The sequence below is a fragment of the Electrona antarctica genome (genome assembly GCF_951216825.1).
Source record: "Electrona antarctica genome assembly, contig: scaffold_57, whole genome shotgun sequence".
In the NCBI taxonomy this organism is placed as follows: domain Eukaryota; kingdom Metazoa; phylum Chordata; class Actinopteri; order Myctophiformes; family Myctophidae; genus Electrona; species Electrona antarctica.
In genome coordinates this window covers 328,969-356,437 of record NW_027637144.1, presented here as the reverse complement: position 1 = coordinate 356,437, position 27,469 = coordinate 328,969, and the positions used below count along the sequence as shown (strand labels likewise).

At 45.7% G+C, this 27,469-nt stretch overlaps 1 protein-coding gene across 1 annotated transcript in view; it reads left to right on the top strand.

Annotated features, from left to right (window-relative positions):
• LOC306919117 (neurexin-3a-like) overlaps positions 1–27,469 on the top strand; it is a 112,979-nt gene that overhangs the window by 34,223 nt on the left and 51,287 nt on the right. Inside the window, exons 7-12 of the mRNA XM_079531953.1 lie at positions 1,947–2,066; positions 4,256–4,376; positions 8,040–8,217; positions 12,276–12,358; positions 13,753–13,943; positions 15,435–15,608. Of these exons, the coding sequence (XP_079388079.1) occupies positions 1,947–2,066; positions 4,256–4,376; positions 8,040–8,217; positions 12,276–12,358; positions 13,753–13,943; positions 15,435–15,608 (867 nt within the window). The remainder of the gene's footprint in view (positions 1–1,946; positions 2,067–4,255; positions 4,377–8,039; positions 8,218–12,275; positions 12,359–13,752; positions 13,944–15,434; positions 15,609–27,469) is intronic.

The window sequence follows — 27,469 nt, the reverse complement described above, 5'->3', positions numbered from 1 at the left end:
GTTAAAACAATGACCACACTTTTAGATATTAGTTAAAACAATGACCACACTTTTAGATATTAGTTAAAACAATGACCACACTTTTAGATATTAGATAAACGAGACCTTCACTTATTTCCAAGAACAAATTGATCTAATATGTAAAGTGATATTTAGTGTTAGTCGTATTAGACATTATTATATATATTATATATTTATCTAATATGTAAAGTGATATTTAGTGTTAGTTGTATTAGACAGATGGTGAAGGGACGAGTCTACAGATGATCCCCTCGGTTCTCTGAACCGTCTTGGTTTTCCTGCTGCCATATTATTAAATCTGAATGTATTGCTTTTACTCATGACTGTTGACTAGACCTCAGAGTCACAGGTTGGATTTTACTCATCGGAGTCACAGAGGTTGTATTTTACTCATCAGAGTCACAGAGGTTGTATTTTACTCATCAGAGTCACAGAGGTTGTATTTTACTAATCAGAGTCACAGAGGTTGTATTTTACTCATCAGAGTCACAGAGGTTGTATTTTACTCATCAGAGTCACAGAGGTTGTATTTTACTCATGACTAGAGCTCTTTTACTCAGACTTTATTCACGGTGGAGGTTCACATGTCTGTATGGCTGTCGGTAGGGTGTTGGGTGATTGAATAGAACTCTGGCTAGGGTGGAGGGAAGGTTAGGTTTAGGCATAGTTTTACTGAGGTTAAGGTTAGGTTTAGGTATAGTTTTACTGAGGTTAAGCTTAGGTTTAGGTATAGTTTTACTGACGTTAAGCTTAGGTTTAGGCATAGTTTTACTGACGTTAAGCTTAGGTTTAGGTATAGTTTTACTGAGGTTAAGGTTAGGTTTAGGTATAGTTTTACTGAGGTTAAGCTTAGGTTTAGGCATAGTTTTACTGAGGTTAAGTTAGGTTTAGGGTTAGTTTTACTGAGGTTAAGCTTACAGTAGGTTTAGGCATAGTTTTACTGAGGTTAAGCTTAGGTTTAGGCATAGTTTTACTGAGGTTAAGTTAGGTTTAGGGTTAGTTTTACTGAGGTTAAGCTTACAGTAGGTTTAGGTATAGTTTTACTGAGGTTAAGGTTAGGTTTAGGTATAGTTTTACTGACGTTAAGGTTAGGTATAGTTTTACTGACGTTAAGCTTAGGTTTAGGTATAGTTTTACTGAGGTTAACATTTGGTTTAGGTATAGTTTTACTGAGGTTAAGCTTAGGTTTAGGCATAGTTTTACTGAGGTTAAGTTAGGTTTAGGGTTAGTTTTACTGAGGTAAAGCTTACAGTAGGTTTAGGCATAGTTTTACTGAGGTTAAGCTTAGGTTTAGGCATAGTTTTACTGAGGTTAAGCTTAGGTTTAGGCATAGTTTTACTGAGGTTAAGTTAGGTTTAGGGTTAGTTTTACTGAGGTTAAGCTTAGCTTTAGGTATAGTTTTACTGACGTTAAGCTTAGCTTTAGGGTTAGTTTTAGGTTTTGGAAAAGGAAGAGTTTCTGTCTCCTGTGATGAGTAAAAGCAATCCATGTCTTTCCTCGTCGACAGTCGATCTCTTTCTGTTTAGTTGAAACATTTTAAATCCTCTAATAATCAAATTATATTGTGTGCCGTTTATCTATTTTCCTTTCTTCCTTCTCTCTTGTCGTTGTCTCTTTTCTTTTTTTCTTTTTTTTTTCTGTAACAAGAATGTTGTCACAGAGATATTTTGGGAAAAAGTACATTGATTGAAACCAAGCCTTTGTTTATCCAAATCTAACAAACATTGTAGATCCCTAAACTAAAGATGGAAAACAAGTAGTTTTCTGACATTTGATGTCACTGAGCTTTAGTTATTTTTACTATTATTTCTACATGTTTACATGAACGCCCACAAACAAACGAAGGCTTGGTTTTGTGGTTGTGATGATGTGGTAACTGTGTGATTGACAGGTGGTAACTGTGTGATTGACATGATGATTGACAGGTAAAGGACCAGAGACTCTGTACGCGGGGCAGAAACTGAACGATAACGAGTGGCACACGGTGCGCGTGGTGCGCCGCGGAAAACTCTACAAGCTAACGGTTGACGATGACGTAGCGGAAGGTACTGAACCACACCCCCTTTTACTGAGCCACACCCTCTTTTTACTGAGCCACACCCCTCACCCGGTTTAATGTTTCAGACTAAAGTTACTTTGACAATGTGAGTTTTCTCCCCACAGGATATTAACCACATGAACCTCTTAGCTTAGCGTCACGCTAAACTTTTAGCCCAAAAATAAATAATCTTATCTTTGGTCCGACGTCCTTACAGTCCGACACCCTCCACCCCAAAACCCTCCACCCCAAAACCCTCCACCCCAAAACCCTCCACCCCAAAACCCCAAAACCCTCCACCCCAAAACCCTAACCTAACCCTAACCACACGCGTCAGCGACGGGTGAGTCTTAACCCGCCACGTATGTCAGACTATTGGGACGTCGGACTAACATATGCCCCCCCCCCTAAGCTTGTAGACTGGGCTTTTTTGGGCAAATAGATTTGTTGTAGAGTTTAAATGGAGAGGGCTTAGTGCAGAGCCCTGGGGACCATGGAGAGGGCTTAGTGCAGAGCCCTGGGGACCATGGAGAGGGCTTAGTGCAGAGCCCTGGGGACCATGGAGAGGGCTTAGTGCAGAGCCCTGGGGACCATGGAGAGGGCTTAGTGCAGAGCCCTGGGGACCATGGAGAGGGCTTAGTGCAGAGCCCTGGGGACCATGGGGAAGGCTTAGTGCAGAGCCCTGGGGACCATGGAGAGGGCTTAGTGCAGAGCCCTGGGGACCATGGAGAGGGCTTAGTGCAGAGCCCTGGGGACCATGGAGAGGGCTTAGTGCAGAGCCCTGGGGACCATGGAGAGGGCTTAGTGCAGAGCCCTGGGGACCATGGAGAGGGCTTAGTGCAGAGCCCTGGGGACCATGGAGAGGGCTTAGTGCAGAGCCCTGGGGACCATGGAGAGGGCTTAGTGCAGAGCCCTGGGGACCATGGGGAGGGCTTAGTGCAGAGCCCTGGGGACCATGGAGAGGGCTTAGTGCAGAGCCCTGGGGACCATGGAGAGGGCTTAGTGCAGAGCCCTGGGGAACGCCGGTCTCATCAAATTGCGTTCCTTTTGTGTTGGCGCCAGACGGTGGCGCTGTCCTCTTCTCTTTTTTTCCGTTTGGTTTTTTGTTTCTTTTCAACCCCTCCTCCCCTCCCCCTCCCCTCTTTCAACCCCTCCCCCTCCCCTATGTCAACCCCTCCCCCTGCCCTATTTCAACCCCTTTCCTATTTCAACCCCTCCCCCCTCCCCTCCTTCAACCCCTCCCCCTCCCGTCTTTTCAACCCCTCCCCCTCCCCTCTATTCAACCCCTCCCCCTCCCCTCCTTCAACCCCTCCCCTATTTCAACCCCTCTCCTATTTCAACCCCTCCCCCCTCCCTCCTCTATTCAACCCCTCCCCTCCCCTCCTTCAACCCCTCCCCCTCCCCTCTTTCAACCCCTCCCCCTCCCCCCTCTATTCAACCCCTCCCCTCCTTCAACCCCTCCCCCTCCCCTCTTTCAACCCCTGCCCCTCCCCCCTCCCCTATTTCAACCCCTCCCCTCCTTCAACCCCTCCCCCTCCCCCCTCCCCTCTTCTCAACCCCTCCCCCTCCCCTCTTTTCAACCCCTCCCCATCCCCTCCTTTCAACCCCTCCCCCTCCCCTCTTTTCAACCCCTCCCCATCCCCTCCTTTCAACCCCTCCCCCTCCCCCCTCCCCTCTATTCAACCCCTCCCCATCCCCTCCTTTCAACCCCTCCCCCTCCCCCCTCCCCTCTATTCAACCCCTCCCCCTCCCCTCTATTCAACCCCTCCCCATCCCCTCTTCTCAACCCCTCCCCCTCCCCTCTTTTCAACCCCTCCCCATCCCCTCCTTTCAACCCCTCCCCCTCCCCCCTCCCCTCTATTCAACCCCTCCCCATCCCCTCCTTTCAACCCCTCCCCCTCCCCCCTCCCCTCTATTCAACCCCTCCCCCTCCCCTCTTTCAACCCCTGCCCCTCCCCCCTCCCCTATTTCAACCCCTCCCCCCTCCCCTCCTTCAACCCCTCCCCCTCCCCCCTCCCCTCTTCTCAACCCCTCCCCCTCCCCTCTTTTCAACCCCTCCCCATCCCCTCCTTTCAACCCCTCCCCCTCCCCTCTATTCAACCCGTCCTCCCCTCCCCCTCCCTCTTTTCAACCCCTCCCCATCCCCTCCTTTCAACCCCTCCCCCCTCCCCCCCCCCCCCCCCCCCCCCCCCCCAGGTCAGATGGCAGGCGACCACACCCGTCTAGAGTTCCACAACATCGAGACCGGCATCATGACTGAACGACGCTTCGTCTCCAGCATCCCTTCATCCTTCATAGGACACCTGCAGAGCCTCAGGTAGAGAGACATAGACCTACCATGGAGAGAGAGAGCCTCAGGTAGAGAGACATAGACCTACCATGGAGAGAGAGAGCCTCAGGTAGAGAGACATAGACCTACCATGGAGAGAGAGAGAGCCTCAGGTAGAGAGACATAGACCTACCATGGAGAGAGAGAGCCTCAGGTAGAGAGACATAGACCTACCATGGAGAGAGAGAGAGCCTCAGGTAGAGAGACATAGACCTACCATGGAGAGAGAGAGCCTCAGGTAGAGAGACATAGACCTACCATGGAGAGAGAGAGAACCTCAGGTAGAGAGACATAGACCTACCATGGAGAGAGAGAGAGCCTCAGGTAGAGAGACATAGGGTTACCATGGAGAGAGAGAGAGCCTCAGGTAGAGAGACATAGACCTACCATGGAGAGAGAGAGAGCCTCAGGTAGAGAGACATAGACCTACCATGGAGAGAGAGAGAGCCTCAGGTAGAGAGACATAGGGTTACCATAGAGAGAGAGAGAGCCTCAGGTAGAGAGACATAGGGTTACCATAGAGAGAGAGAGAGCCTCAGGTAGAGAGACATAGACCTACCATGGAGAGAGAGAGCCTCAGGTAGAGAGACATAGACCTACCATGGAGAGAGAGAGAGAGCCTCAGGTAGAGAGACATAGACCTACCATGGAGAGAGAGAGAGAGCCTCAGGTAGAGAGACATAGACCTACCATGGAGAGAGAGAGAGAGCCTCAGGTAGAGAGACATAGACCTACCATGGAGAGAGAGAGCCTCAGGTAGAGAGACATAGACCTACCATGGAGAGAGAGAGAGCCTCAGGTAGAGAGACATAGACCTACCATGGAGAGAGAGAGAGCCTCAGGTAGAGAGACATAGGGTTACCATGGAGAGAGAGAGATCCTCAGGTAGAGAGACATAGACCTACCATGGAGAGAGAGAGAGCCTCAGGTAGAGAGACATAGACCTACCATGGAGAGAGAGAGCCTCAGGTAGAGAGACATAGGGTTACCATAGAGAGAGAGAGCCTCAGGTAGAGAGACATAGACCTACCATGGAGAGAGAGAGAGCCTCAGGTAGAGAGACATAGGGTTACCATAGAGAGAGAGAGAGCCTCAGGTAGAGAGACATAGACCTACCATGGAGAGAGAGAGCCTCAGGTAGAGAGACATAGGGTTACCATAGAGAGAGAGAGCCTCAGGTAGAGAGACATAGACCTACCATGGAGAGAGAGAGCCTCAGGTAGAGAGACATAGACCTACCATGGAGAGAGAGAGAGCCTCAGGTAGAGAGACATAGGGTTACCATAGAGAGAGAGAGAGCCTCAGGTAGAGAGACATAGACCTACCATGGAGAGAGAGAGCCTCAGGTAGAGAGACATAGACCTACCATAGAGAGAGAGAGAGCCTCAGGTAGAGAGACATAGACCTACCATGGAGAGAGAGAGCCTCAGGTAGAGAGACATAGGGTTACCATGGAGAGAGAGAGAGCCTCAGGTAGAGAGACATAGACCTACCATGGAGAGAGAGAGAGCCTCAGGTAGAGAGACATAGGGTTACCATAGAGAGAGAGAGAGCCTCAGGTAGAGAGACATAGGGTTACCATAGAGAGAGAGAGCCTCAGGTAGAGAGACATAGACCTACCATGGAGAGAGAGAGAGCCTCAGGTAGAGAGACATAGACCTACCATAGAGAGAGAGAGAGCCTCAGGTAGAGAGACATAGACCTACCATGGAGAGAGAGAGAGCCTCAGGTAGAGAGACATAGACCTACCATGGAGAGAGAGAGAGCCTCAGGTAGAGAGACATAGGGTTACCATAGAGAGAGAGAGAGCCTCAGGTAGAGAGACATAGACCTACCATGGAGAGAGAGAGAGCCTCAGGTAGAGAGACATAGACCTACCATGGAGAGAGAGAGCCTCAGGTAGAGAGACATAGGGTTACCATAGAGAGAGAGAGAGCCTCAGGTAGAGAGACATAGGGTTACCATGGAGAGAGAGAGAGTCTCAGGTAGAGAGACATAGACCTACCATGGAGAGAGAGAGCCTCAGGTAGAGAGACATAGACCTACCATGGAGAGAGAGAGCCTCAGGTAGAGAGACATAGGGTTACCATAGAGAGAGAGAGAGCCTCAGGTAGAGAGACATAGGGTTACCATAGAGAGAGAGAGAGAGCCTCAGGTAGAGAGACATAGACCTACCATGGAGAGAGAGAGAGCCTCAGGTAGAGAGACATAGGGTTACCATGGAGAGAGAGAGAGCCTCAGGTAGAGAGACATAGGGTTACCATGGAGAGAGAGAGAGCCTCAGGTAGAGAGACATAGACCTACCATGGAGAGAGAGAGCCTCAGGTAGAGAGACATAGACCTACCATGGAGAGAGAGAGCCTCAGGTAGAGAGACATAGGGTTACCATAGAGAGAGAGAGAGCCTCAGGTAGAGAGACATAGGGTTACCATAGAGAGAGAGAGAGAGCCTCAGGTAGAGAGACATAGACCTACCATGGAGAGAGAGAGCCTCAGGTAGAGAGACATAGGGTTACCATAGAGAGAGAGAGAGCCTCAGGTAGAGAGACATAGGGTTACCATGGAGAGAGAGAGAGCCTCAGGTAGAGAGACATAGACCTACCATGGAGAGAGAGAGCCTCAGGTAGAGAGACATAGGGTTACCATAGAGAGAGAGAGAGCCTCAGGTAGAGAGACATAGGGTTACCATGGAGAGAGAGAGAGCCTCAGGTAGAGAGACATAGACCTACCATGGAGAGAGAGAGCCTCAGGTAGAGAGACATAGGGTTACCATAGAGAGAGAGAGAGCCTCAGGTAGAGAGACATAGGGTTACCATGGAGAGAGAGAGAGCCTCAGGTAGAGAGACATAGACCTACCATGGAGAGAGAGAGCCTCAGGTAGAGAGACATAGACCTACCATGGAGAGAGAGAGCCTCAGGTAGAGAGACATAGGGTTACCATAGAGAGAGAGAGAGCCTCAGGTAGAGAGACATAGGGTTACCATAGAGAGAGAGAGAGAGCCTCAGGTAGAGAGACATAGACCTACCATGGAGAGAGAGAGCCTCAGGTAGAGAGACATAGGGTTACCATAGAGAGAGAGAGAGCCTCAGGTAGAGAGACATAGACCTACCATGGAGAGAGAGAGCCTCAGGTAGAGAGACATAGACCTACCATAGAGAGAGAGAGCCTCAGGTAGCACTTATCCTACCCCCTTAGACAGCATTTGAAACAGACTTATAGCATGTCATGTAAACAGCACAATAATTGCATTGTATGTAGTCATAGCACTTCATAGTACATATGTATAGCATAGTATAGTATATATGTATAGTTTATATGTATAGTGTCATTATATAGATATGTTCTAGTTACGTTCTTAGCTTTCGCATGTTTCTTGATAAATGCATGTTATATATGTGATGTATTCCCTTACTTTTGTTCTTGCCTAATGTAAGTCGCTCTGGATTAAGAGCGTCTGCTAAATGCCTAAATTGTAAATTGTAGGTAGAGAGACATAGGGTTACCATAGAGAGAGAGAGGACGCGCCCCGGGTAAGAACGGAGACATTGACCATTCTCTCTCTCTCTCTCTCTCTCTCTCTCTCTCTCTCTCTCTCTCTCTCTCTCTCTCTCTCTCTCTCTCTCTAATGTATTGTCTATGTCTCTCTCTCAGGTTCAATGGGATGCTGTACATCGACCTCTGTAAGAACGGAGACATCGACTACTGTGAGCTGAACGCTCGCTTCGGGATGCGTTCCATCATCGCCGACCCCGTGACCTTCAAGTCCAAGGCCAGCTACCTCTCTCTGGCCACGCTGCAGGCCTACACCTCCATGCACCTCTTCTTCCAGGTAGAGAGAGACAGGATGTGCCTAACATTTTGCCATTGAAGAAACTCATGAAATCGTTACTATTGAGAGTTGTAGGGATACGTGGATCAGTGGAATCATTACTTTTTGTCAGTTTTGCCAGAGTGTCAAAAAGGAACTTGGGGTTACTTTTGTTTTCCTCTATTAGGGATGAATAATAGGTGGCTCTGGCATTGTCGAGGGCCTTTTTGTATATTTTGAGGCTATTCTGCCAGGCTATACATGATTTTTTCCGTTTGGTTGAGCGCCATATTTTTTCAAGTTTGCGAGACGTTCGGTTGAGATTTCTAGTTTCCGAGTTGTACCATGGGGCTAGCCTTTGTTGCTTTATTACTTTCCTTTTCAGGGGAGCGACAGAGTCAAGTGTCATTTGAAATGAGCTTGTGACACTATCAACAAGGTGATCGATTTGAGAAGGACTATAGGTGTGCGGGTCTTCTATTTTGTTGAAATATACCGAGTTGATGGCTGATGGAATTGTTTCCTTGAACTTATTTACAGCGCTCTCGGATATACTTCTGCCGAGGACATTTTTGTCCAGTGGTGTATAATCCATCAATGTAAAATCGAAAGTTATCAGATAATGGTCAGAGAGGTCACGATTTTGTGGGAAAGGTATGAGGTGCTCTATTGTAATAGCATAGACCAGAAGGGTATGGTTGAGAATGTGGGTAGGTTTATCTACACACTGAGAGAAACCGATTGAATCAATCAATGAGATGAATGCTCTATTTAGGCTATCAGTTCCTATGTCCGCGTGAATATTTAGATCACAGATTAAGATGATTTTATTAGACTCAAGGACTAGACTTGATAAAAATTCAGAGAACTCAGATAAATTGTGTGTAGGCGCCAGGAGGGCGGTACACTGTAATGACTATTAGACAATTGACAATTGTCTGATATGATTTCATTTACCAGTGTTCCTTTTTTACGTAGAGATCTAATATTTAGAAATCCACATTTGATATTTGTATTTTGTGGTACTACTGTATTGGTCTTGATTTGTATCAAGTTTGTATGTACAGCTCCTATTTCCTTTGGTTTGTTCAGCCTATATGGTTTGTTCAGCCTGTACAGAGACTGTATAGTTTGTATAGACTGTATAGTTTGTATAGTTCTATTTGGTATAGTTTGTATAGTTCTATTTTGTAGGATAGGTGGGGTAGGTGGTTGTACTGGAGGAAGCACAGAGAGCTGTGTAGGACTGCAACTCTGCTTCCTGGTCCCAACTCTGGGTGGTCATAATGAATCTATAAAATCGTCCATATTTCTAGAGATGAGCTTTGCACCGTCCCAAGTTGGATGTATGCCGTCTCTCTCTATCAGACCAGTATTCCCCTCAAAGGTTTCCCAATGATTTATAAAGCTCACGTTATTATCTGGACACCACCTAGACAACCAGCGGTTGAATTGTCTCATACGGTCATATGTCATATGTCAAAGTCTGGGTCTGTACATTGTTAATGGCAGAATGAGAGGGGACTCTCATTCCAAGAGGTGAACCTACGGTTCACCTCTTGGCTGCAGCACTGTTGACTATGTGATCACAGACCTGGAACCATTCTCTCTCAGGGCATTCATAGTCAAGCCATTAACACCTCTGTCAGATCACAGCCAAATTACTGTGTATCTAAAAAAAAAGGCATTTAATACAAAAACTAAAACCAGTAACCTGTACAACGTTACCAAACAATACAGATGGGCCCAAAACAGCACAGACGATTATATTAAAGCAGTTAGAGATCCTAAAATTAAATCGCTTACAGACAATTTCCTTGTTCAAATGTACCCTCAAAATAATCAGGGGATTAATCTGGCTGTACAAAACATAAATCAAATATTTGACCAACTGGCATCTATGTCCAATTTGAAGACCTCTAGATCCAAAGCTAGAAATAAACAAACTGAGAAATGGTTCGATTTGGAATGCAAAAACATGAGGAAAAAACTCAGGGAGTTGTCTAATGAGAAACACAGACAACCAAATAACTAAATAGTTATTCGGAAGCATTACAAGAGTACAACACCACACTCAGAGTAAAGAGAGCAGAGTTTACACAAAAGCAATTAGAAAAAATTGAAGAATCACTCAATTCACATCACTAAAATCCTGACATGTGGAACAAAGGACTCATCACGTGGAGATAAATTCGACCCTAACAACTACAGAGGCATTTGTGTGAACAGTAATTTGGGGAAGGTATTTTGCAGTATTTTGAACACAAGACTCATCAACTTCCTTATGAAGCACAATGTCTTAAGTAAAGCACACATTGGATTATTGCCAAATTGCAGGACATCAGACCATATTTTCACCCTCCACACCTTAATTGATAAACAGGTAAACCAAAACAATAAGAAAATGTATGCCTGATTTGTTGATTTTAAAAAGGCCTTTGATTCAATCTGGCATTAGGGATTTTTTATAAATTATTAGAAAGTGGTGTGGGGGGGGAAACATATGAAATAATTAAATCGATGTATACAAACACTAAATGTGCAATACAAATTGGAAACAAACAAACAAACAACATACTTCACTCAAGGGCGTGGAGTGACCCAGGGCAACCCAATCTCTCCAACCCTCTTTAACATTTATGTTAATGAATTGGCCAAATTATTAGAACAGTCTACTGCTCCTGGTGTCACTCTACATGACTCTGAAATCAGATTCCTCCTCTATGCAGATGACCTGGTTCTGCTGTCACCAACAGAAGAGGGTCTACAGCAGAACCTGGCTCTGCTTGAAACATTTTGTCAGTCCTGGGCCCTGACAATTAACCCTGACAAAACCAAAGTAGTAATATTCCAAAAAAGGTCCACGAGTCGATAGGGTGATAACTTCACCCTAGGAACATCAACAATCCAACAAACAAATAATTATACATACCTAGGGCTGAAGATCAGTTCCACTGGAAAGTTTAACTTGGCTATTGATGAACTGAAAGAGAAAGCAAGGAGAGCTTTCTATGCCATCAAAAAGTCAACACATGTTGACATCCCAATTAGGACCTGGCTCAAAATATTCCAATCAGTGATTGGACCTATTGGTAAATGGTAAATGGTGCATTTATATAGCGCCTTTATCCAAGGCGCTTTACAGAGATTGTGCATTACATTCACCCATTCATACACCGATGGCAGCGGAAACCATGCAAGGCACCAACTAGCACATCGGGAGCAATTAGGGGTTCAGTGTCTTGCTCAAGGACACTTCGACAGTAACTCTGGGGGAGCCCGGGTTCGAACTGGCAACCTTGCGGTTACCATCCAGGCACTCTACCCCTGAGCCACCGCCGCCCCTACTTTGCACTATATGGCAGTGAAGTTTGGGGTCCACTCACAAAAAATGATTTTGGAAAATGGGAAAAACATCCAATCGAAATCCTGCATGCAGAGTTTTGTAAGAGAATCCTCCGGGTCCAGAGGAAGACTCCTAACAATGCATGCAGAGCAGAATTAGGCCAATACCCTCTAATTATTAACATTGAAAAAAGAGCCGTAACATTTTGGAAACACCTAAAACTGAGTGACCCCAAATCCTATCATTATAAAGCCCTCAAAAGCCAAGAGAACATAGCGAAGAGTCCCCTCAGTCAGCTGGTCCTGACGCTTAACAAACCATCAGCCAACAATAACCAGCCTCAGGACAGCGACATCATTCCACAACAAATCCGACCCAACCAAAGTATTAATCAACAGAAACAAAAATACGAAAACTATTGGCTTGAAACAACAAAAACCCAAAGTAAACTTAATTGCTATCTGGCCCTAAATAGACAATACACCGTGGCAGAATAGAGAGAGAGAGAGAGAGAGAGAGAGAGAGAGAGAGAGAGGTTAATGTAATGTAATCCATGCTCCTGTTCTTCCAGGTAGAGAGACACCGACACACACACAGGGAGAGAGAGAGACAGAGAGAGAGAGAGGTTAATGTAATGTAATCCATGCTCCTGTTCTTCCAGGTAGAGAGACACCGACACACACAGAGAGAGAGAGAGAGGTTAATGTAATGTAATCCATGCTCTCTCTTCCAGTTCAAAACGACGTCGGCCGACGGATTCATCCTCTTCAACTCTGGAGACGGGAACGACTTCATCGCTGTGGAGCTGGTGAAAGGGTGAGAGACATAGGGTTACCATGGAGAGAGAGAGAGAGACTTTATACCCAACGGGTGGTGAAAGGGTGAGACTTCAGACCCAACGGGTGGTCAAAGGGTGAGACTTTAGACCCAACGGGTGGTCAAAGGGTGAGACTTTAGACCCAACGGGTGGTCAAAGGGTGAGACTTCAGACCCAACGGGTGGTCAAAGGGTGAGACTTCAGACCCAACGGGTGGTCAAAGGGTGAGACTTCAGACCCAACGGGTGGTCAAAGGGTGAGACTTTAGACCCAACGGGTGGTCAAAGGGTGAGACTTTAGACCCAACGGGTGGTCAAAGGGTGAGACTTCAGACCCAACGGGTGGTCAAAGGGTGAGACTTCAGACCCAACGGGTGGTCAAAGGGTGAGACTTTAGACCCAACGGGTGGTCAAAGGGTGAGACTTCAGACCCAACGGGTGGTCAAAGGGTGAGACTTTAGACCCAACGGGTGGTCAAAGGGTGAGACTTCAGACCCAACGGGTGGTCAAAGGGTGAGACTTTAGACCCAACGGGTGGTCAAAGGGTGAGACTTCAGACCCAACGGGTGGTCAAAGGGTGAGACTTCAGACCCAACGGGTGGTCAAAGGGTGAGACTTTAGACCCAACGGGTGGTCAAAGGGTGAGACTTTAGACCCAACGGGTGGTCAAAGGGTGAGACTTCAGACCCAACGGGTGGTCAAAGGGTGAGACTTTAGACCCAACGGGTGGTCAAAGATAAGGATGGATTGAGAACGAGCATCTTATCGAGACATACATATTATTTTGTGGAAAGAGGGTTAAAAGCTTATCGATACCGGGTACTCGATAAGCCCAAAGCTTATTGATACCGGGTACTCGATAAGCCCAAAGCTTATTGATACCGGGTACTCGATAAGCCCAAAGCTTATTGATACCGGGTACTCGATAAGCCCAAAGCTTATTGATACCGGGTACTGGATAAATCCAAAGCTTATCAATACTGGGTACTCGATACACCCAAAGCATATTGATACCCGGCTACTGGATAAGCCCAAAGCTTATCGATACCGGGTACTCGATACACCCAAAGCTTATTGATACCGGGTACTCGATATGCCCAAAGCTCAACGATACCGGGTACTGAATAAGCCCAAAGCTTATGTTTTTTAGGTGTATCACGTATCAAGCTCCATCATTAGTCAAAGGGGTGAGATGAGTTTTTACTGGTCAAAGGGTCAGAGATCAGAGGTCAAAGGGTCAGACAGACAAACGTTGATCAAAACAACAATTCTTCTACTTTCTCTAATGGGTTCTACATTCTCATGTGTATGTGTATATATATTTTTATATATGTGTATATATATTTATATGTATATGTGTATATATTTCTATATATGTGTATATATATTTCCAGGTACGTCCACTATGTGTTCGACCTGGGGAACGGTCCCAACCTCATCAAGGGGAAGAGTGAGCGCGCTCTGAACGACAACCAGTGGCACAACGTGGTGATCACACGCGACAACAGCAACACACACACCCTCAAGGTGGACGCCACGGCAACCAGCCAGAGCATCAACGGAGCCAAGAACCTGGACCTGAAAGGTACTGATAGAACCTGGACCTGAAAGGTACTGATAGAACCATTAGAACCTGGAACTGAAAGGTACTGATTAGACCCCTTAGAACCCTTAGAACCTGGACCTGAAAGGTACTGATTAGAACCCTTAGAACCCTTAGAACACTTAGAACCTGGACCTGAAAGGTACTGATTAGAACCCTTAGAACCCTCTTAGAACCATTAGAACCTGGACCTGAAAGGTACTGATTAGAACCCTTAGAACCTTCTTAGAACCCTTAGAACCTGGACCTGAAAGGTACTGATTAGAACCCTTAGAACCCTCTTAGAACCCTTAGAACCCTCTTAGAACCCTTAGAACCCTCTTAGAACCCTTAGAACCCTTAGAACCATTAGAACCTGGACCTGAAAGGTACTGATTAGAACCCTTAGAACCCTCTTAGAACCCTTAGAACCATTAGAACCTGGACCTGAAAGGTACTGATTAGAACCCTTAGAACCCTTAGAACCCTCTTAGAACCCTTAGAACCTGGACCTGAAAGGTACTGATTAGAACCCTTAGAACCTGGACCTGAAAGGTACTGATTAGAACCCTTAGAACCTGGACCTGAAAGGTACTGATTAGAACCCTTAGAACCTGGACCTGAAAGGTACTGATTAGAACCCTTAGAACCCTCTTAGAACCCTTAGAACCCTTAGAACCTGGACCTGAAAGGTACTGATTAGAACCCTTAGAACCCTCTTAGAACCCTTAGAACCTGGACCTGAAAGGTACTGATTAGAACCCTTAGAACCCTCTTAGAACCCTTAGAACCTGGACCTGAAAGGTACTGATTAGAACCCTTAGAACCTTCTTAGAACCCTTAGAACCTGGACCTGAAAGGTACTGATTAGAACCCTTAGAATCATTTACAATGTAGTCATTTATCAGACGCTCTTAATCCAGAGCTAGGGCAGTAGGGGGTCTCAACGTTTTGGGCTGGGGACCCCCGGAAATGCCCCCCCCCCCCCCCCCCCCCCATCAAAGTGTCATGTCCTCTGTCTCCACTAGGGGAGATGTTCATCACAGTGTCCTCTGTCTCCACTAGGGTAGCTGTTCATCACAGTGTCCTCTGGTCTCCACTAGGGGAGCTGTTCATCACAGTGTCATGTCCTTGTCTCCACTAGGGGAGCTGTTCATCACAGTGTCCTCTGTCTCCACTAGGGGAGCTGTTCATCACAGTGTCCTCTGGTCTCCACTAGGGGAGCTGTTCATCACAGTGTCATGTCCTTGTCTCCACTAGGGGAGCTGTTCATCACAGTGTCCTCTGTCTCCACTAGGGGAGCTGTTCATCACAGTGTCCTCTGTCTCCACTAGGGGAGCTGTTCATCACAGTGTCATGTCCTTGTCTCCACTAGGGGAGCTGTTCATCACAGTGTCCTCTGGTCTCCACTAGGGGAGCTGTTCATTACAGTGTCCTCTGGTCTCCACTAGGGGAGCTGTTCATTACAGTGTCATGTCCTCTGTTCTCCACTAGGGGACCTGTTCATCGCGGGCCTGGGTCCGGGCATGTACGGAGCTCTCCCCAAGCTGGTGGCGTCGAGGGAAGGCTTCCAGGGCTGCCTGGCGTCCGTGGACCTCAACGGCCGTCTGCCCGACCTCATCAGCGACGCGCTGTTCCGCAGCGGGCAGATCGAGCGCGGATGCGAAGGTACGCCGTCCCTCAAAACCATGCGGGACTCATCGGACCCGTCCGGGCGCCGCTACGACAGCCGGGGGGGGCGCGGCGGGCGGGGGGGCTCCGGGGTCAACTCCAGCAGCCCCTTCCCCTTGCTCAACGCCAACGGGAGCTCTGTGGCGCTGCGGCCACTGGGTGGCGCTGGTGTCACCGTCCTGGTGACGGTGCTGGCGGCCTCGCTCGCCCACTGCTAGTTCTGGGCTCGTCTCGCGTTGCCAGACTGTTTCCTGTTTCCTGTTTCCTCTCGCATTGTCCAATCATACAGTCTGGAGCAACGGAAGCTCTGATCATGAGTAAAATATAAATGCTTCCGTCATACAGTCTGGAGCAACGGAAGCTCTGATCATGAGTAAAATATAAATGCTTCCGTCGTACAGTCTGGAGCAACGGAAGCTCTGATCATGAGTCAAATATAAATGCTTCCGTCATACAGTCTGGAGCAACGGAAGCTCTGATCATAAGTCAAATATAAATGCTTCCGTCATACAGTCTGGAGCAACGGAAGCTCTGATCATGAGTCAAATATAAATGCTTCCGTCATACAGTCTGGAGCGACGGAAGCTCTGATCATGAGTCAAATATAAATGCTTCCGTCATACAGTCTGGAGCAACGTAAGCTCTGATCACGAGTAAAATATAAATGCTTCCGTCATACAGTCTGGAGCAACGGAAGCTCTGATCATGAGTAAAATATAAATGCTTCCGTCATACAGTCTGGAGCAACGGAAGCTCTGATCATGAGTCAAATATAAATGCTTCCGTCATACAGTCTGGAGCAACGGAAGCTCTGATCATGAGTCAAATATAAATGCTTCCGTCATACAGTCTGGAGCAACGTAAGCTCTGATCACAAGTAAAATATAAATGCTTCCGTCATACAGTCTGGAGCAACGTAAGCTCTGATCACGAGTAAAATATAAATGCTTCCGTCATAAAGCGGAAGTGGAGCCTCCTCCCCACTTCCGTTTCGTCTTTACTGTCACGCAAATTGATCCTAATATAAATAGAAATCACGTAAGCATACAGCTTGTTGCTTAGCAGAAAAGGAGATAAAACAATGAAATGTAAAGATAGTTTAGCGGTCGTTCCAGACTCTATAGCATTCAGATTGTGGAAGTAGTTCTCTGGCTACGCGAGACCAGTTCTGGCTTAAAGAGACTAGTTCTTGCTTAAAGGTTTCATGAAATTAATTTTAATTTATTTAAACACACACGACCTGACCTTTGACCTCAGTTACACCCAAACACGACCTGACCTTTGACCTCAGTTACACCCAAACACGACCTGCCCTTTGACCTCAGTTACACCCAAACACGACCTGACCTTTGACCTCAGTTACACCCAAACACGACCTGACCTTTGACCTCAGTTACACCCAAACACGACCTGACCTTTGACCTCAGTTACACCCAAACACAACCTGACCTTTGACCTCAGTTACACCCACACGACCTGACCTTTGAACCCATTTACACCCAAACACAACCTGACCTTTGACCTCAGTTACACCCAAACACAACCTGACCTTTGACCCCAGTTACACCCAAACACGACCTGACCTTTGACCTCAGTCACACCCAAACACAACCTGACCTTTGACCCCAGTTACACCCAAACACGACCTGACCTTTGACCTCAGTTACACCCAAACACGACCTGACCTTTGACCCCAGTTACACCCAAACAACCTGACCTTTGAACATTCAGTGGGATTGTCTGTGGTCTGGGGTTTTCTCTGTGTGTTCTGGAGGCTTCTGAGCTGCAATGAAAACAGGCCTCAACATTGACATCTGCTGGCAAATCCTTATGTCATATAATGGGATTTGTGGACTCTTACCTCACAGTCCACTGGCCAATCCGACCCCAGAGCACAGAAAATGTTTTTTTTTCGCGCAAATTGATCTCAGAAAACCTTAAAAAAATGAAGTTTTAAGTTACTGGTGCTGAGCCCTTCACCTCAGTGACCTCACTGCAAGAACCACTGCTGGTTCCTTATTGGCCACATTGGTCACCCCCCCCCCCCCATCCAACCACAGACAACACCAGGAGCTCCTAATCTATGTTGTCATTTTTAATTTGTATTGATTTCATGAGTGTGATTTAGACGTAGTGAATAGCTGTAGTTGCAGGTTTACTCCACGGGGTGGCAGTGTATTCCTGTATGTCCCCGGGTCATTTTTCACACAGCTTGTTTTTGATTGGCTCAGTAGATTTAACAGGAAACACAATATGATATCATCATAATGTACCGTTTTACACACATTATGATACAGCATAGTTTACATGACACACACACACACACACACACACACACACACACACACACACACACAGCATAATGTACAGTTTACAAATATGTCACCACAACGGCAGGCAGGCAGGCAGACAGACAGACAGACAGACAGACAGACAGGCAGACAGGCAGACAGACAGACAGACAGACAGACAGACAGACAGGCAGGCAGGCAGGCAGACAGACAGACAGACAGACAGACAGACAGCAAAGCAAACACATTGCCAAAATGTCCCACTTTGTCTTGTGTCCCCCCCCCCCCCCTGTACCCCAGTGTGTTACATTGTGAATCACTGTAGAATGTTTACCATTTTATTCCACTGCTAGTTTACGTTTAGTTAAGATTAGTTGAAGTTTACTTTAGTCTAGTTTGGAAGTGGGCGTGGCCATACGGTTGGAAGTGGGCGTGGCCATACGGTTTGCTTGTCTGCATGCAAATCACTTCATGCACAGTTGGTGTTTTTATTTTATTGTATTATTGTTGCTGTTAATTTAATTTATTTTGTGTGAATGTTTTATTGCTTTTCTTTATTATTATAATTTTTTGCACACAGTTTTTCAGTTGAACATTTTAATGTATTTATTTTTGTTCTTATTTTCCGAAAATACTGCATCATGGGTACCTTCACTGTTGCATCATGGGTACTTTCACTGTTGCATCATGGGTACTTTCACTGTTGCATCATGGGTACTTGCACTGTTGCATCATGGGTACTTTCACTGTTGCATCATGGGTACTTTCACTGTTGCATCATGGGTACCTTCACTGTTGCATCATGGGTACCTTCACTGTTGCATCATGGGTACTTTCACTGTTGCATCATGGGTACTTTCACTGTTGCATCATGGGTACTTTCACTGTTGCATCATGGGTACTTTCACTGTTGCATCATGGGTACTTTCACTGTTGCATCATGGGTACTTTCACTGTTGCATCATGGGTACCTTCACTGTTGCATCATGGGTACTTTCACTGTTGCATCATGGGTACTTTCACTGTTGCATCATGGGTACTTTCACTGTTGCATCATGGGTACTTTCCCTGGGTGAAAAAAAATGCGTTACAAAAATCATGGGGGGAAAAAAAAGCTCAAGGACAATTTGGATTGGCTGTTAGAGAGACTGTCTGTTCATCGACCAATCATATTGTAGCTTTATGTTAGAGAGACTGTCACAGACCAATCAGATCGTAGCTTCATGTTACAGACACTGTCTGTCAGACCAATCATTACGCCTCATCTACACAGGCGAGGAGTGAGCATTTCAATGGCGATACCGCACGACAAACTGTCCCGATACGGAGCGTCGACGTGACGCGACGTCACCAGAACCAATCAAAATTAAACTGTTTTTGTAATTAAACTGGTTGAGAATCACTGCTAGAGGCGTAAACATCTTCTCTCATGGGGATCCCTGGCGTATGTTTTCTAATGGGGGTCCGCGGGGCTAATTAGTGTCAACGTGGGGGTCCTTGACATGAAAACGTGTGCTCCCCTGTCCTAGTGAGCAGCCGTCCTTCACAATAAAGGTTCTGTGCATCCTGCAGGCACAAGGACACAATGTTGGCATTTATTTTATTTTTTCATAATAAAACGCTCATGAATCACATTCCATTGGTTGTGTGTGTGTGTGTGTGTGTGTCGTGTCATGTTCATTTATTCATGTATTGTTTTTTTTTGCTTTAATTAATTAATTCTACGTGATTACGTTTCTAGTCCGATGCCCGTCCATTACCTGATCTTGCGACATCCGCCATGATTGGTTGATTGACCGGTTGGTGTCGGCCAATCGATGAGCAAGATTGGAGCGACGCACGCTTCCACGCATCTCATTACAAGCTGTCATCATTACGTCGTCATCAGTAAATGTTCTGAAGCATTAACATCATTAGTTATTATTTGTATTATTTATTTGTTCAATTGCTCTATATGGTCATTGTTACTGACCCCCGTTGCAAGAACAGGTTTAAAGACGCATGCACGCACATTCTCTCAAAGATAATCCAACAACAGTACCAGTACCAGTAACAGTACCAGTACCAGTAACAGTAACAACAACAGGACCATCACGGTCTCCTCTTCTCTCAAAGATAATCCAACAACAGAACCATCACGGTCTCCTCTTTGATTCAAAGATAATCCAACAACAGAACCATCACGGTCTCCTCTTTGATAAGATAATCCAACAACAGAACCATCACGGTCTCCTCTTTGATAAGATAATCCAACAACAGAACCATCACGGTCTCCTCTTTGATTCCTGAACACTCAGTTTATGTTTCTCCATGGAATTCATCCACATGTTCTTTGATCTGTGTTTCATTTTATTTTATATTTGACATCAGGAGTCCAGTTGGTTTCACAATAAGTTCAGTGCAGCATCAGATCTGTTTCACTAAGGCCTGATTTACCCTGGCAGCCAAATCTATCCTGAATCTATCTGGAATCAGATCTGTGTCACTTCAAGATAGAAATCTGATTTGGTTAAATAAGGCCTGATTTACACTGGCAGCCAAATCTAGCCTGAATGTAGCCTGAATCAGATCTGTGTCACTTCAAGATAGAAATCTGATTTGCTTAAATAAGGCCCCATTTACACTGGCAGCCAAATCCAGCCTGAATCAGATCTGTGCCACATCAAGATTGAAATCCGATTGGTTTAAATGGTCACATGACTCATTTAAACAAATCAGATTCCAATAGTCTAAATGCAGACACATGGAATCCGATTTGCTTAAATAAGTCTAAATGCAGACAGGTCACATGGAATCCGATTTTTTCAAATGTGACTCGAGTCACATCCAGAGGTGGTTTCAAATCCGATTTAAATCCGATCTGAAGGAGATCTGTCTCAGTCTGAATGCAACGACCTGAAGGAGATCTGTCTCAGTCTGAAGGAGATCTGTCTCAGTCTGAATGCAACGACCACATGAAGTGACCTGAGTCACATATCGAACGTCACCCGCAGCGCGACCCGAGCGCTGCTGACGTGACGTCATTCAGAGCGCGAGTAGTATTTTTTAAAGTATTAAACAAGAGACCGAGAAAAACAACCAAACGAGCCAACGAGAGCAAAAGAAAACAAGAGAGGAAAACAATAGTGCAACACACGTTTGTTTTATAGGAATAATGTCTTCATTATGTCAGCACTACGGCAGAGCGGACAGACAGTGAAATCTGTACCAAAGTCTTGACGTCACTTGCTCATCCCCTAGTCCAGGGTCACAGAAGTTTCATTTTTAATAGTCTCATATAAGCATTGTGGTTAAAAAATAAATAAACTGTCAAAGAATATTGTCGGGGAGGTGTCTCTGTATCGTTACAACAGTCAGTCACTCATATTTGAGTATTTCTAGCGAAATTGTTAATAATTCGGCGGCAGTAACATTAGCGTTTTCTCTCAGTCAGTTGATTCTTTATATCCATGTGAGTCAAACCGCTGTGAACACGGATTATTGTTTATTTTTGGAACACAGTTCTTATTTGACGCGATATGAAGAAGTTATTGGAATTCCGAAGGGGGGGAGGCGGTTAAATGCAAACCGGGTAGGATGTGAAATGACGCTCCTCCTGTCATATCACTGGTGAGGAGGCACACCGGGAGGAAGCCTCCGTACAATATTCTAAACTTCTCAAAATGTAGGCTACAGAAACAAGGCCGTTTTTCCCGGGAATTCCCGTCAAAAAAAAGGAAAGGTGCCTCCTAAAATGCACGTATAGTTAAATCAATGTAGGCCTATAGCATGATACTATACATTGATTTAGGCTCAGCCGCTCTTTGCGTCTATCTTAATATCAATCAAATCAAAGACAATTGTGCACTGCATCCATCGACATTCCCCGCTGTTCACAGTGTAGTCTACTACTCACGTTCCGTTGGCTGAACAAAGTTCCAAAACCTTCTCATGGTTCCATTATATTTCCAGGACAGGAGTCTGATTAAGTATATCTCCATTTAGTTTTAACTGAAGTAACGCCAAGTCGCCAACGGAGTTGTGTCCAAGTAGTGTCTCCGTTCGAAAAGCTTACCTTTTTCATTCATCTTATTCGTGCAATGTTCCAAAATAGAGCTACAGCTATATCGTCGTGACAAGTGACAACTTTAAATATGCTATTAAATATCTAATACTGTAAGTTTACGGTTTACATCAATCAGCCTCTCAAACCCAAGGCTTGTTCCAATGCGTAACGTGCATTGGGTCGGCTACCCCCCAAAAAACAGACATACAGTTGGAGGCCATCGATATTGTCCTTTTCTTTTTGCTGAGGTTTGCGTGATCTGCGCAAAAGGACAGTTAACCCATTTTGGGCGGGAACCCCTTTTGGTGTTTTAAACATTATGTTATAATTTAGCTATTGAAAAATAGATCTACAAGCTGCCACTCGGTGGCGCGCTACGAGCTTGTAGGTCTGCTATTTTTGAAAAATCGTGAAAATATTTATTTCAGAAAACTGAAGGATTTAGAAGGATTTTTTTAAATTTTGAGGTCAGGCCTAAATGGGTCAAATGATAAGGGACAATATCGGTGGCACCCAACTGTACAAGCTGTCGACACGCCGTTTCATGGCGTGTTGATAGCTTGCAGATCTGTTCTTTTGGACAACATAATCAATGATGCACGGCACGATGGAATATAGGCTACAAGCCTACAACTAAACATGTTTGTGTCCAAATAAGCCTGTAGCCAGGTAGCCTACTGTAACATTACGTGGACATGGTGGACAACATATGGAACTTGATGTTAATGCAGTGAACATTAATTACGTAGTGTTTAATAAAGAGGCCGCAGCAGCCGCAGCGCACATGATCCATGAAACCCGATGTTTCAAAAACCTTCCCTCACAGACAATCCCATGCTCTTATCAACATATTAAACAATGGCAAAGTTAAATGAAGTTGGATAGCTAATGTACAGCTAAACATATGTGTTTACTTCCGCCGTTTTAATATTTAAATGTTATGATGAAAGGCATCAGTTTGTGCGCCTCGCCACTGTGGAATGCAATCAGCTGAGATCCACGCAGCTGAGGTTCATTTGTGCAATTGTACTGCGGGGGGGGGGGGGGGGTGTTCTTTTTTTATTTCATTCATTAACGTGGGTCCAAAAAAATACAGTAATGACTCTCGTGTGTGTGTGAGTGATATTGACGGCATTGCAAACCGGGGAAAAAACAACTCGGTTACCACGGTAACCAAAGCAGATATGTCGATGCAGGGCGGCTTTGCGTTGAGTTGTTAAAATCAGTCTGAAAGCACAGATCGGATCTGGTCACTTGCAAACGGTAGTGTGAATGACCGGGCCAAAAGATCGGATTTGAGAAAAAATCACATGGAATCCGATTTTTTAAAATGTGACTCGAGTCACATCCAGAGGTGGTTTCAAATCCGATTTAAATCCGATCTGAAGAGATCTGTCTCAGTCTGAATGCAACGACCACATGAAGTGACCTGAGTCACATATCAAGCTGTCCAAACGTCACCCGCAGCGCGACCCGAGCGCTACTAACATGACGTCATTACAGAGCGCGAGTATTTTTTATTAAGTAAACAAACAAGAGAGAGAGAAAAACAACCAAACGAGAGCAAAAGAAAACAAGCAAGAGGACAGAAAAGAGAGGAAAACAATATTGCAACACACGTTTGTTTTATAGGAATAATGTCACTTCATTATGTCAGCACTACCGCGGAGCGGACAGACGGTGAAATCTGTACCAAAGTCCTGACGTCACTCGCTCATCCCTTGGTCCAGGGTCGAAAAAGTTTAATTTGAAATAGTCTCATATAAGAATCGTGGTCCAAAAATAAATAAACTGTCTGCCTTAAGGTGGCCTTACACTAGCCGATAATCGGGCATTTTTTGACGTTTTTTGACATTTTTTGTAAGGCCACCTTTACACTAGCCGATTTTTTTCAATCTGAAATCTGATAGCACCACACACTACAGGATAATATGATAGCACCACACACTACAGGATAATCTGATAGCACCACGCACTACAGGATAATCTGATAGCGCCACACACTACAGGATAATCTGATAGCACCACACACTACAGGATAATCTGATAGCACCACACACTACAGGATAATCTGATAGCACCACACACCACAGGATAATCTGATAGCACCACACACTACAGGATAATCGGAGCGGGGCAGAGCAAATATCAAACATTCTTGATGTTGATCGGGCCGATCCCGATAGCGCTTTGAGCGGCCCGATTGAGTCGGGCAAGCCCTGAGCGTCAAAAATGCCCGATTATCGGCTAGTGTAAGGCCACCTTACACTAGCCCCAAACTGGGGGTCCTTGAAATTAAACCTGTAGAAATCTTCTCTCATGGGGGTCCCTGGCATATCTTTTCAAATGGGGGTCCGTAGGGCTGATTAGTGTCAATGTGGGGGTCCGTAGGGCTGATTAGAGTCAATGTGGGGGTCCGTAGGGCTGATTAGTGTCAATGTGGGGGTCCGTAGGGCTGATTAGAGTCAATGTGGGGGTCCGTAGGGCTGTTTAGTGTCAATGTGGGGGTCCGTAGGGCTGATTAGTGTCAATGTGGGGGTCCGTAGGGCTGATTAGAGTCAATGTGGGGGTCTGTAGGGCTGATTAGAGTCAATGTGGGGGTCCGTAGGGCTGATTAGAGTCAATGTGGGGGTCCGTAGGGCTGATTAGAGTCAATGTGGGGGTCCAGAGGGCTGATTAGAGTCAATGTGGGGGTCCGTAGGGCTGATTAGAGTCAATGTGGGGGTCCGTAGGGCTGATTAGAGTCAATGTGTGGGTCCGTATGGCTGATTAGAGTCAATGTGGGGGTCCGTAGGGCTGATTATAGTCAATGTGGGGGTCCAGAGGGCTGATTAGAGTCAATGTGGGGGTCCGTAGGGCTGATTAGTGTCAATGTGGGGGTCCGTAGGGCTGATTAGAGTCAATGTGGGGGTCCGTAGGGCTGTTTAGTGTCAATGTGGGGGTCCGTAGGGCTGATTAGAGTCAATGTGGGGGTCCGTAGGGCTGATTAGAGTCAATGTGGGGGTCCGTAGGGCTGATTAGAGTCAATGTGGGGGTCCGTAGGGCTGTTTAGTGTCAATGTGGGGGTCCGTAGGGCTGATTAGAGTCAATGTGGGGGTCCGTAGGGCTGATTAGTGTAAATGTGGGGGTCCGTAGGCCTGATTAGAGTCAATGTGGGGGTCCGTAGGGCTGATTAGAGTCAATGTGGGGGTCCAGAGGGCTGATTAGAGTCAATGTGGGGGTCCGCGGGCTGATTAGAGTCAATGTGGGGGTCCTTGACGTGAAAACGTTTGGGGACCCCTGCGAGTATAATTGATTAGTTTACTCAAGTACAATTTTAAGGTATTTGGTCTTTACAAATACTTATACTCCACTACAATTATTGTTTTAACTTTAGTTTAGGTTACTTTGTAGATTCTGATTAATATTACAAAACATATACATTGTAACCACCATTGAAAACGTCAGATCTACAAGCTGAGCTTGTAGATCTGCTATTTTCAAAACTATGTTAAAACTTAGTTGTACAATGTGCAGTTCTTTCTACTCCTGGTACTTTAACTACATTTTGATGCCAAATACTTTTTACTTTTACTCAAGTTTCAGACTTGTAACATATTTGTATTTGCAGTATTGATAGTTTTACTTTTTAAGTAAAACAATAAGAATTATAGAATAATACATTTGTAGAAGGTACAATGGTCACAGCGCTGAGTGCAATGCTCACACTGAGCCACCAGGGGGCGGTAATGGACAGGCTAAACAGCCAGGTGGAAGGGAAGTAATCAACACTTCAGAGCAGCATCCGTTCGGTTTGGTTTAGAAACACAAACATAGTTGTGTTTAAAATAATATACGTTGTTGCTTTTAGTAAAACATTAAACAACAAATGAACGTATTGTTACTTTAGTAAAGTTAGTAAATGTCTCATGAAGGAGGAGAAAACAAACCTGTCTGTCCTACAAGGACATTTTATTTAACTATTATGACGCTAAACAATATCAGGTGGTGTTACGCGGAGTTTGGTTACCCTGTAGATTCCTGTGACAGAATACTGTAAATAATATGAACCTTATGAAGGAATATTAAAGGACTGTTTGGACTCGGCATGCAGAGGGACAGCTTTACATGTCGGGTAGGTGCAGTTTGTTGATATTGCGCTGTGCGTGTGTGAGTGTGTGTGTGTGTGTGTGTGTGAGTGTGTGTGTGAGTGAAATGAAATGAAATGAAATCTATATTTACCCAGGGTATCTGGGCTAAGCTCAAGAACTTGTTTCCAGCCAGGCCCTGCTCATAGAACACATTTCATCGTAGTGGTTGATGCCTTGTTCAAGGGCATTTCAGCGGTGGTAATTTTAACGTGTCGGACGGCTGGTTCGAACTGGGAACCTTCCGGTATCTAGACCGCGCCGCTATCCGTTCGGCCACCGCTGCCACACTCACAGTGTGTGAGTGTGGTTGGAGTTCACTCATATTATTACATTTTAATTTCAAGCAGCCTCATCATAACTCTTATCTGTGTACTAAAGCAGTGCTTCCCAAAGTGGGGTCCGGGGACCTCCAGGGGGTCCTCAGCTAAATGATAGTTAGGAACCAAATGGACCCTTATGGGTCTGTAACTCTGACGGGTTCAGTTGGTTCCATTTGTACACTCTCTGAGTTAAATCAACATTGTTTTTACAATATAAATTGGGGGTCCCAGAGATAGAAATGCCATTAAATGGGGGTCCGTAGACTAATGCATGTCAAACTGGGGGTCCTTGAAATGAACATAAATCACTGATGGAGACGTAAACATCTTCTCTCATGGGGGTCCCTGGGGGTCCATGGGGGTCCCTGGGGGTCCATGGGGGTCCCTGGCATTTCTTTTATAATGGGGGTCTGCGAGCTAATGAGTGTCAATGTGGGGGTCCTTGACATGAAAACGTTTGGGGGACCACTGGACTAAAGGAGCGCAATTTACAACTCTAAATATGTTATAAAACAGGTTTTCAACCTTTTTCACATCAATGTCCAATATTTATTTATTCAGCATTTGAGCCACGAACCACCGTTTGATGACATTTAGCCTCTCAGACCCATTTGAGCCACGGACCACCGTTTGATGACATTTAGCCTCTCAGACCCATTTGAGCCACGGACCACCATTTGATGACATTTAGCCTCTCAGACCCATTTGAGCCACGAACCACCGTTTGATGACATTTAGCCTCTCAGACCCATTTGAGCCACGGAACCACCGTTTGATGACATTTAGCCTCTCAGACCCATTTGAGCCACGAACCACCGTTTGATGACATTTAGCCTCTCAGACCCATTTGAGCCACGAACCACCTTTTGATGACATTTAGCCTCTCAGACCCATTTGAGCCACGAACCACCGTTTGATGACATTTAGCCTCTCAGACCCATTTGAGCCACGGAACCACCGTTTGATGACATTCAGCCTCTCAGACCCATTTGAGCCACGGACCACCATTTGATGACATTTAGCCTCTCAGACCCATTTGAGCCACGAACCACCGTTTGATGACATTTAGCCT